At 44.1% G+C, this 12,307-nt stretch overlaps 1 protein-coding gene across 2 annotated transcripts in view; it reads right to left on the bottom strand.

The window, feature by feature from the left end:
* Positions 1 to 11,676, bottom strand: part of laptm4a (lysosomal protein transmembrane 4 alpha) — a 40,956-nt gene extending 29,280 nt beyond the window's left edge. The window contains exons 1-2 of one of the 2 annotated variants that reach the window (XM_070885102.1): positions 11,478 to 11,676; positions 3,888 to 4,008 (exon numbers count right to left, since the gene is read on the bottom strand). In XM_070885102.1, coding sequence (XP_070741203.1) covers positions 3,888 to 4,008; positions 11,478 to 11,576 — 220 coding nt within the window. In that variant the 5' untranslated portion in view covers positions 11,577 to 11,676. The remainder of the gene's footprint in view (positions 1 to 3,887; positions 4,009 to 11,477) is intronic. The other variant, XM_070885103.1, reaches the window with a different exon arrangement.
* Positions 11,677 to 12,307: the final 631 nt, after the last annotated feature.

Raw genomic sequence — 12,307 nt, 5'->3', positions numbered from 1 at the left:
TGGGGGCAAAAACACGAAGGCAGAATATTATCTGAATGGCGGCAGATTAGGAAAAGGGGAGGTGCAATGAGACCTGGGTGTCATGTTACATCAGTCATTGAAAGCTGGCATGCAGGTACAGCAGGCGGTGAAGGCGGCAAATGGTATGTTGGCCATCATAGCTAGGGATTTTGAGTACAGGAGCAGGGAAGTCTTACTGCAGTTGTACAGGGCCTTGGTGAGGCCTCATCTGGAATATTGTGTTCAGTTTTGGTCTCCTAATCTGAGGAAGGACGTTCTTGCTATTGAGGGAGTGCAGCGAAGGTTCACCAGACTGATTCCCGGGATGATTGACTGACATATGAGAGACTGGATCGACTGGGCCTTTATTCACTGGAGTTTAGAAGGATGAGAGGGGATCTCATAGAAACATATAAAATTCTGACGGGACTGGACAGGTTAGATGCAGGAAGAATGTTCCCGATGTTGGGGAAGTCCAGAACCAGGGGACACAGTCTAAGGATAAGGGGTAAGCCATTTAGGACTGAGATGAGGAGAAATTTCTTCACTCAGAGTTCTTAACCTGTGGAATTCCCTACCGCAGAGAGTTGTTGATGCCAGTTGATTGGATATATTCAAGAGGGAGTTAGATATGGCCCTTACCGCTAAAGGGATCAAGGGGAATGGAGAGAAAGCAGGAAAGATACTGAGGTGAATGATTTGCCATGATCGTATTGAATGGTGGTGCAGGCTCGAAGGGCCGAATGGCGTATGCCTGCACCTATTTTCTATGTTTCATTGGCTGTATAGCACTTTGGGCCATCCAGAGGTTGTGAAAGACACTATATAAATGGAAGTCTTTCTTTTTTCCCCCCTTTAACTGCTCTGACAGAAAACAGAGAAGGATTGTATCAAGTTGTGGACACAAATGTACAGAAAAGCTAATGGAATGTTGATCTTTACCCCAGAGGGTTGTAATACAAAGGGGAGGAAGTTATGCTTCATTTGTAGAGAGCCATGGTCAGATTCAATCTAGCGTATTACATTCAGTTCTAAGCACTGCATCGCAGGAAGGATATATTAGCCATGGTGTGGATACAGCACATATTTACTAGAATTATACTGGTGCTTAAAGGATTAAATTCTGATGACGGGTTGCATAAACTTGGGTTGTATTCCCTCGAATTGAGATGGTTAATGGGTAATTTAATTAATGATAAAAAGACTCAATAGAGTAGATACAGAGAAGCTATTTCCTCTGGTGGGAGAATTCAGAACAAAGGGACATAACCTTAACATTAGAGACTAGGGTCCTGAACTTAAGGAAAGGTAACTTTGATGGTATGAGATGTGAATTGGCTAGAATAGACTGGCAAATGATACTTAAAAGGTTGACGGTGGATAGGCAATGGCAAACATTTAAAGATCACATGGATGAACTTCAACAATTTTACATCCCTTTCTGGAGTAAAAATAAAACGGGGAAGGTGGTTCAACCATGGCTAACAAGGGAAATTAAGGATAGTGTTAAATCCAAGGAAGAGCCATATAAATTGGCCAGAAAAAGCAGCAAACCTGAGGACTAGGAGAAATTTAGAATTCAGCAGAGGAGGACAAAGGGTTTAATTAGGAGGGGTAGAATAGAGTATGAGAGGAAGCTTGCTGGGAACATAAAAACTGACTGCAAAAGCTTCTACAGATATGTGAAGAGAAAACGATTAGTGAAGACAAACGTAGGTCCCTTGCAGTCAGATTCAGGTGAATTTATAATGGGGAACAAAGAAATGACAGACCAGTTGAACAAATACTTTGGTTCTGTCTTCACAAAGGAAGACATAAATAACCTTCCGGAAATACTAGGGGACCGAGGGTCGAGTGAGAAGGAGGAACTGAAGGAAATCCTTATTAAGCGGGAAATTGTGTTAGGGAAATTGATGGGATTGAAGGCCAATAAATCCCCGGGGCCTGATAGTATGCATCCCAGAATACTTAAGGAAATGGCCCTAGAAATAGTGGATGCATTGGTGATCATTTTCCAACAGTCTATTGATTCTGGATCAGTTCCTATGGACTGGAGGGTAGCTAATGTAACACCAATTTTTAAAAAAAGAGGGAGAGAGAAAATGGGGAATTATAGATCGGTTAGCCTGATGTCAGTAGTGGGGAAAATGTTGGCATCAATTATTAAAGATGAAATAGCAGCGCATTTGGAAAAGCATGACAGGATCGGTCCAAGTCAGCATGGATTTATGAAAGGGAAATCATGCTTGACAAATCTTCGAGAATTTTTTGAGGATGCAACTGGTAGAGGGGGCAAGGGAGAACCGGTGGATTTAGTGTATTTGGACTTTAAAAAGGCTTTTGACATGGTCCCACACAAGAGATTGGTGTGCAAAATCAAAGCACATGGTATTGGGGGTAATGTATTGACGTGGATAGAGAACTGGTTGGCAGACAGGAAGAGAGAGTCGGGATAAACAGGTCCTTTTCAGAATGGCAGGCAGTGACTAGTGGAGTGCTGCAGGGCTCAGTGCTGGGACCCCAGCTATTTACAATATACATGAATGATTTAGATGAAGGAACTGAGTGTAATATCTCCAAGTTTGCAGATGACACTAAGCTGGGTGGCAGTGAGAGCTGTGAGGAAGACGCTAAGAGGTTGCAGGGTGACTTGGACAGGTTAGGCGAGTGGGCAAATGCATGGCAGATGCAGTATAATGTGGATAAATGTGAGGTTATCCACTTTGGTGGCAAAAGCACGAAGGCAGATTATCTGAATGGCAGATTAGGAAAAGGGGAGGTGCAACGAGACCTGGGTGTCATGGTACATCAGTCATTGAAAGTTGGCATGCAAGTACAGCAGGCGGTGAAGATGGCAAATGATATGTTGGCCTTCATAGCGAGGGGATTTGTGTATAAGAGCAAGGAGGTCTTACTGCAGTTGTACAGGGCCTTGGTGAGGCCTCACCTGGAATATTGTGTTGAGTTTTGGGTCTCCTAATCTGAAGAAGGACGTTCTTGCTATTGAGGGAGTGCAGTGAAGGTTCACCAGACTGATTCCCGGGATGGCAGAACTGACATATGAGGAGAGACTGGATCGACTGGGCCTGTATTCACTGGAGTTTAGAAGGATGAGAGGGGAGCTCATAGAAACATAAAATTCTGAGGGAACTGGACAGGTTAGATGCAGGAAGAATGTTACCGATGTTGGGGAAGTCCAGAACCAGAGGACACAGTCTAAGGATAAGGGGTAAGCCATTTATGACTGAGGTGAGGAGAAATTTCTTCACTCACGAGTTGTTAACCTGTGGAATTCCCTACCGCAGAGAATTGTTGATGCCAGTTGATTGGATATATTCAAGAGGGAGTTAGATATGGCCCTTACATTTCAAGGGATCAAGGGGTATGGAGAGAAAGCAGGAAAGGGGTACTGAAGGAATGATCGGCCATGATGTTATTGAATGGTGGTGCAGGCTCGAAGGGCCGAATGGCCTACTCCTGCACCTATCTTCAATGAAATCAGCGAGCACTTTTTCCCCTAGAGTGTAGTGGAAATGTGGAATTCTCTTCCCCCAAAAGATAGTGGATGTTGCGTCATTGTTCATTGTCAATCTCCACGTAGGAGACAAGAGTGAGCTTATGGAACAAGAGACACATTAAGAAATAACTCAATCTTTATCATCTTATGGCACTTGAGCTGAAAGAGGCTCATCATCATTGCTGTATATCATGTGAAGGAACAATCATAGCTTTTAATTGTATAAATTTATAAAGGATGCATTATACTTTTTTTTTTAAAAAAAAGGATTTCTGCAGAAGTTACCATTGCAGTTTGCACATTGCAAGATAATAAGATGCTGCTTAAGTACTGAATTAAAAAATCTCAGCATATTCAATATTTTTCATACCGGTTACTCTGTCGGAGGAATAGTAGTTTCCAATAACTTCATATTGTATGTCCAGTGGGGGTACAGTTTCAGGGTGAGTTATTGCCACAGTCAGCAAAATTCCCATCAGTAAATTCACCACCTATTCAAAAAAAGTTTTATACACATTAATACTATACAATAAAATACATTTATTGGACTTCATAACACCAATTTAATACTACATTTTGTCTTACAAGATAGGCACCTAATGTTATAAAGTAGAAAATTACCAGCACAAGGCTGGTTGATGTAATATTTATGCCATATTTATTTAGTGCAAGATAAACTTGATTACTGAATTATGATGCATAGAATTCTTAAATGACCACCCTGCCTGATTTCAAATATGGATGCTATCAGTTAGAAAGTTTTGCATAAAAAGGGTAGAATGGGAATGTGTTTAGTGATATAATGAACCAGGTTATGCTATATGAAATTATTAGCAAGACAGTGAGCAGTTAATCTCATCCTTCAATGATTCTGCAAAGCAGCACTGTATTAACATAATAATGAGAAATCAATTATAAAACACATTAGGCATCAGCCATGGACGAATTCTCAATTCTAGCAGTGCTTTCGACTTTTAAAAAAAAAGCAACTTTAAATGATCAGCTTTCAAAATTTCAACAGCAATATATCTGCTTTTGTATATTAAGCCAAAATTATTCACTGCGTATTTAAAGTCGTCTCCAAAGATGCCTCATGGTCTTGGTACTGAAGAGAGCACCCAGGATTAGCAGAAAAACTGCAGGTGCTTAAATTTGCATGAAAATAATTGTTTGGCAGACTATAAAGCCCATCAAAACTCATCTATCTGGTACTCTTACTTACCAAGCCCACCAATTAGCATTTTGAATACCCTCGTCTGGCTATTGGGTATCAGTTAGATTATTCAATTCCTCACACTCTGCGTAAAGTAAAGCTTTCTACATAGGGTTTTAAACTTCCTCCCTAGTGCATCTTGTGACTTTGCCATGGAAAGTTAGGACAATGCAAATTTGCCCAAGTACATTAGCGATGTTGAAGGTATGGGGTTCTGCAGCTTGTAGAGTTCCAGCTAGTGGTAGAAGTTTGCAGCTACAGGCAAGTGTGACATAGAATGTTGATGCCCAAACACAGAGTGCATGACATACAAAACAAAGTGACAGGCAGATATAAATTTATGCCACTATGGCCTACTAGCCAGAGTTAGTGAAATACTGTCTATACCTGTACTAACCAAGTATGATTTGGAATTGGTGTAATTTTCAGAAGAAACCACAATTGGTGCTTTGATCGTTAATTCAATCAAAGTGGATGGTAATGTCATCAAGGAGTGTGCTCAATAATCAAAGATTATTTTAGGGTAAAATATGTGACTTATTAACCATAAAGATGGAAAATCAGGTCCTTACAATAAAGGGACTCTCATTTCCATCTATTGTTACATAATTTGGGACCACAGGGATACCATGAAATCTCATACATTTCACTAGAAACAATTTCTAATCACAGCAAGGACTTCAAAAGCTATGGATGGTGTCTGTTTTAAGCTACCAAACCAGGTAGCGAGTGTAAGATGGATTTTTCTGACCAATTACATCTCCCCTACCTGTCTGCTTTTGTGAATAAATCTGGAGAGTGTGATGGGCTACTGATGTGCTTCCTTTGTCTTCTGGAGGTGATTGTGGGGGGGGGGGGGGGGGGGGGGAAAGAGAGGCGGGGAAGGAAGAGGGAGAATGGGCCATCGACACATCTTCCAGTAAATAATTCAGGGTAGTGATACCAAGGGAAGAATAAAGATATAGGTCTTGGTTATACAAGGCAATCTGGTGCTGACAGCCAGACCAGCATCCATAAGCAGAACAAAGGTGCTAGGGAACAAAACCCAAACTAACAGTTCTTTAGGTTGCTGCAAGGTCCCATTCAATGTCTTCCTGTGCCATTTCCTTCATTGTATACCCTTGTCATTGATTATTAACCACCATCCCCTCAACTTTATGCAATACATAAATGTTCAGTACTAAAATGTATTTGCCATTTGTCTGATTAAATGCATAACTTAGCTAAATCCTTCCACAAATCCTTTTCTGGTTTAACCACATCAAACATCAGCAGCCAAAATGAGCCTGCCCAGAACAACCACTATCATAAACCTCTAATCTCTCTAGCCTCACCTCAAGTACCAACAAGTTTGGAACTTATGAACCTAGTCCTCAAGATCTTTATGTAATCTCCCAATTATTAGTATTTTTATCTCCCAAAAAATGTTCGAGTTGTGGGCAAAGATGCCACGGCCACAGTTATTGACAACTCCCCTTTGTCCTTCTTCTTGAACTGTTGCAGCCCTTATGCTTAAGGTGCTCCCATGATGGTGTTAGGTAAGGAACTGCAGGACTTTGAAGCGGTGTCGAAATCTCGACCTCCGAAAAGAATGACTCTGACACTTACAGCTCCGGAAGTTTCTTTAATTCGCTTGCTAGCAAGGGGTAGGTCACACTCAGTCAAGGGCTAAGTGAACACCTCCGAAATGGTACAGCTTCACAAGATATTTATACAGTAAAACCCAAGTTCTGGCCTCTCCCTGTGTATTGCTCTGTCTCACAGTCAGTGAATACAGATAAAGAGTTAATTACTATATCCTGGTCCTGACATGGTTTACAGATATTTCCTTTTGTCAGGGTTATCAGTTGGCCAGCCGGCCATTACTCCATGAATCATATGTAATGGGCTATCACCTGTCTTGTATTGTGTCAGGATTGTTCAATTTCCTGGTCAGTTTATTGTTTACATCAAAAGGATGAGGTCTCTACAAGAGATAGTGGCTGGTGGAATGGAGTACATAGGAAAGGTGGGGTGACATGGAATTGGTGTCGTGTAGACAATAGGAGAGCACCATGGGGGGGGTACTTGTCTCAGCATGACTTGTCTCCTAGCTGTCTGATGGCCATCAGCCATCTCAAACCAGGTTTAGCTGTTTATGCAAGCTGACTGCTAAAAAGCAGAAAGTTCTGGAAAGACCAGGACTCCATTTTGATATATATTGCAATGGGCACACAAATACCGTATGGTATCAGCTTAGATAAAAATACATTTCCACAGCGGCTACTTTGAAGAAACAGCAATATATGTCCAAGTCAATCTAGTGCGGACGATCCACAAGGAATAGTTGAGGCGAACAGCAGAGATGCATCTAAGCGGAAGTTAAACACACGAGGTAGTAAAGAATAGGATATATTGATGGGGTTAGGAGGAGAATGGGAGGAGGCTCATGTGGAGCATAAACACCGGCATGAACCTGTTGGGAAGAATGGCTTGTTTCTGCATAAATACTTTGTAATGCTGTGCAGTGTGTGAGTTGGAGCAGAGCTTGGAGGCAATGGTGTTCCTATGATCTTGCTGCTTCTTGTCCTTGGTGCTGGAGGCCACAGTGCTGTGAGTTACTGTCGAAGTAAGCTTGATAAGTTTCTGTACTGCATCCTGTAAATACATACTGCATACATGGTGCTAAAGGAGGTGGTGAGTCCAGTAGCACCAATCAAGTAGGATGGACAAGCAGAAACATTGAAAAGTAATCATGACTATAAATAGTTTCTCTGTACAATTGATCCTACATAAAGAAAAACTGCTCCAAAAGCTTATAAAAGAAATTTCATGCATTTTAGCATCTACTGAAAAAGGGTATAATCACACTACTATGGTAATTTGTGACATTGGACAGACTAGGGAATGTTATTTCAAGCTAGCCATAATCTATACCTATCTAACTCAAGGAGCAAAAAGTCTCGATCTCTCCAAACAGACTAGCAGAAGTTAGGAAAATGGAGCCAACTTGAACACAGGTCTGGGTGGGATTTTCTGAACCATGTCTCGCGACACAGTATTCTCTTCCGGGAATGGTCTAAGCATTCTCGGGAGTTTAATACTGATTTGTAATGCAGTATAAACAGCAACTGTGAGCAAGAAACCAATAAATTGTACAACATGTCTTAGTACAATGACTTCTAGCTAATCATACTGAAGAAAAAAACTCAATGAGAATCAGGAAAGTAAACGTCACAGAGCACAGTGGGGACAAAACCACAGGAGATATAAAAGTCACAAACTAGGAAGTGAGACCCTAAAGGGGAAGGCAAAGCACCAGGAAAGTAATCATCATCATCATAGGCAGTCCCTCAGAATTGAGGAAGACTTGCTTCCACTCAAAGTGAGTTCTTTGGTGGCTGAACAGTACAATACGAGAGCCACAGACTCTGTCACAGGTGGGACAGATAGTCGTTGAGGGAAGGGGTGGGTGGGACTGGTTTGCCGCACGTTCTTTTCTGCTGCCTGCACCTGATTTCTGCATGCTCTCGGCGTTGAGACTCGAGGTGCTCAACGCCCTCCTGGATGCACTTTCTCCACTTAGGGCAGTCTTTGGCCAGGGATTCCCAGGTGTCAGTGGTGATGTCGCACTTTATCAGGGAGGCTTTGAGGGTGTCCTTGTAACGTTTCCACTGCCCACCTTTGGCTCGTTTGCTGTAAAGGAGCTCCGCATAGAGCACTTGCTTTGGGAGTCTCGTGTCTGGTATGCGAACGATGTGGTCTGCCCAGCGAAGCTGATCAAGTGTGGTCAGTGCTTCAATGCTGGAGCACCCCCAGCATTGAACCAAGAAAATAACGGAAATATAAAAGCAGGAGGAAATAATGTTTAGAAGCTGCTGAAGCAACGAGTATTGATTTTAAAACCTAACGTTCTTATGAGGCCACGCAGACAGCCATCCCCCAACCCCTACAATCATTAGGCCCATCCGACTAGTTAAACAGTGCACCCGCAAACATCACTCTTCACAATCACGAATAATATTAATTCCTGGGGAGGCAAAAATGCAGAGGAGAAAAGACAACCGCTTGCTGATTTAAGTCATTGCCCTTGGGGCATGCCTCCACAACTACTTACAAGTTTTAAAGGAGCACGGTTACTTATGATGCATCAATCGATGTACTTTACTAAAATTCAATGCGTGGGACTGCAGTTACAAGTATGCCAGACTAGATAGGTTCCTTATCCAGGTGCTAGGTATGTACAACAACCTGGCAGCTTTCACAGTCACTCTTCTGATGCCAGCCCACAAATTACTAGACTGATTTAATTCAATTTTACAATACACCATGATAGGATTGGAACTCAATCTGGGTTGCTACTTCAATACCATTGCCTGGTACATAGCACTCAAAGAGTGGAAACTTAACAGACACCAAGCATATGTTAGCAGAGGAGAACAAAGACATAGTCAAAGATCTTTTTTGAGGAGGCTTTTGAAGATGATAAGTTGTAGCAAGGTAACAGATTTAGGAAGAAAATTCCAGCAGGCAGGAGCAACATTGATGTTACGTAGAGATAACACACTGTAGGCCAATGCCTGAAGAGCAGAAAGTGAGCTGGAGGAGGTTGCAGAGACAAGATGAAAGAGCATGGAGAGATCTGTAACCAGGAATTAGAAGTATGAAATCAATGCAATGGTTTATCGATGAGCAGGATTTAACATAGGCTAGCACATGACCAGCAGAGTTTTGGACGTTAAAGTTTGTGTACTGTAAAAAGAACTTGCATTTCTATAGCACTTTTCACGACCTCAGGACATCCCAATGCACTTTACAGCCAATGAAGTACTTTTGAAGTGTAGTCACTGTTGTAATGTAGAGTACTGCCCTGGGTACCAGCAAGGAGAGCAAAGAAGTGAAACACAGAAAAAGGTGGAAATACACAGCACGTCAAGCAGCATCTGTGTAGAGGGCAGGTCAGTCAACATTTCAGCTGTGCACCCAATTAGAAAAGTCAAGGTTGAGATGAAAAAGGCATGAAAAAGTTTCAGTGGTGGCAAAATAGGAACAGAATTATGATATATTAGAGGTGGAAATAGGGCAGCAAACAAGATCGATTTTCTGGGATTCCACCAAGCTTTTTTTTTGGGGGGGGGTGGGGGAAGGGGGCAAGGGCTCAGGAAATTGGGCTCAATATAAATTAGGCATGACATGAACCTCAAAGGAAGTCTCTTTTTAAAAAAATTCATTCATGGGATGTGGGCTTCGGTGACGAGGCCAGCATTTACTGGGCATCCCTGATTACCCTAAATGAGACTGGTATTTTTAGATGGGTTAGCAAACTGAATTCAGCTACACCAAGCAGTTCACTAGAAAAGATGCAGCAATTGTAGGGAACTAAACCTCAGTTAATTTAGTGAGTCTTTTCAAAAGGTATAGTGTACAATAGAATACTAACACCTGAATTCACAGTAGACATTGTTATTTTGTTCTCGTTAATTATATAGCTATCTAGATCGATATATCTAGCTTTAGATAAGAGATATATTTTGATTTGTTTTTATTTAAAAACACCTTACCACAAACCGAAATTTTAATACATCGATACTGTGTGGAAGCTGTGGTTTTTAAAAAGTCTCTCAATTTCCCAGTAATGACACCGCCGAACGTCACACAGCACAGTTCAGAGAGCAGGGAGTTGGTGAACTCGGCAGTGTGTAATCTCACCCAGCTCAGAGAGCGGGGAGTTAGTGAACTCGGCAGTGTGTGTAATCCCACCCAGTCCACAGAGCGAGGAGTTGGTGAACTCGGCACAGTGTGTAATTCCACCCAGCCCACAGAGTTAGTGAACTCGGCAGTGTGTGTAATCCCACCCAGCCCACAGAGCAGGGAGTTGGTGAACTTGGCAGTGTGTAATCCCACCCAGCCCACAGAGTGGTGAGTTGGTGAACTAGGCAGTGTGTAATCCCACCCAGCCCACAGAGCGGGGAGTTGGTGAACTCGGCAGTATGTGCAATCCCACCCAGCCCACAGAGCAGGGAGTTGGTGAACTCGGCACAGTGTGTAATCCCACCCAGCCCACAGAGCGGGGAGTTGGTGAACTCGGCAGTGTGTAATCCCACCCAGCCCACAGAGCGGTGAGTTGGTGAACTCGGCACAGTGTGTAATCCCACCCAGCCCACAGAGCGGTGAGTTGGTGAACTAGGCACAGTGTGTAATCCCACCCAGCCCACAGAGCGGTGAGTTGGTGAACTAGGCAGAGTGTGTAATCCCACCCAGCCCACAGAGCGGTGAGTTGGTGAACTCGGCAGTGTGCAATCCCACCCAGCCCACAGAGCGGGGAGTTGGTGAACTCGGCAGTGTGCAATCCCACCCAGCCCACAGAGCGGTGAGTTGGTGAACTCGGCAGTGTGTGTGCAATCCCACAGTGCAGCTCCAGGCTTTGCGGACGTCACCTCCCGCACGGAGGGGAGGCTCGAGGTCCCAACTGGAAACGGACACGTCGAGTGGATCCGGGGCCTCGGACTGAAACAGGAGAGCGAGTGGGGCTCACAGACTAGCCCGCCCGCTTGCCCTTACTGAAGGCACTCACTTTCCCGGGCCTGGCTCATTTTTACACTTTAAACCCGTCACTCAGGCGGTTGACCGCCCACCCCAACAAACCGCCCCCGGGCTCCGCACACAGGGTGTGGCCCGGACACAGGCCAGGGCGGCCGTTTGTTTATGACTCTGGCCCACTTCCGGCTGCGCAGATTGAATTGCGAGGCGCCTGCGGTGCCCACTCACCATGTACCAGGTGCCCAGGATAATGGTCCCGGTGCGGACGTGGCAGAAGACGCAGCACCGGGTGCTGTACAGGCGGCTGCCCACCGATTTGAAAGTCATAATGGCGACCACAGCAAACACACTCCGTCCGACGCCCGCTGCCTGACTCCAGCAACTGGCACCGACCCGCTCCCTGCGCCGCCCACCCAACCAGGCAACCCGGCCCGCGTCACCTGAGTGACAGCCGCCCCCTCCAATCCCAGCGTGTGAAAGGGCACCCGCCCGGGTGGACCAATAGGAAGAGAGCGAAGGGGCGGGACTTCAATTAAGACGTCACACAGTTGCACTTTCAATTCATCATTGCTACCTAAGCCGTCACCTTGTGAACATAATAAGAATAGGAGTCCCCCATTTGGCCCCTCAAGCCTGCTCCACCATTCACTAAGATCATGGCCGATCTGATCATGAACTCAGCTCTACCTCCCTGCCCACTCCCCACTCCCCATAACCCTTCATTCCCTTATCGCTCAAAAATCTGCCTATCACCATCTTAAATATATTCAATGACCCAGCCTCCACAGCTCTCTGGAGCAGAGAGTTACATAGATTTACAACCCTCTTAGACAAGAAATTTCTCCTCATCTCAGTTTTAAATGGGCGGCCCCTTATTCTGAGACTATGTCCTCTCTGCATCCACCTTGTCAAGCCCCCTCATTATCTTATGTTTTGATAAAATCACCTCTCATTCTTCTGAACTCCAGTGAGTTCAGTGAGTAGGCCGAACCTGCTAGCTGGCACTGGGGGGAGGCTGGCCTTGCAGAGAAGGGTGGAATTTGAAACATGTTTGTTCC

Source organism: Pristiophorus japonicus, chromosome 7 (genome assembly GCF_044704955.1).
Source record: "Pristiophorus japonicus isolate sPriJap1 chromosome 7, sPriJap1.hap1, whole genome shotgun sequence".
NCBI lineage: Eukaryota > Metazoa > Chordata > Chondrichthyes > Pristiophoridae > Pristiophorus > Pristiophorus japonicus.
The sequence above is the reverse complement of the archived record's forward strand: the minus strand, read 5'-3'. Positions and strand labels throughout refer to the sequence as shown.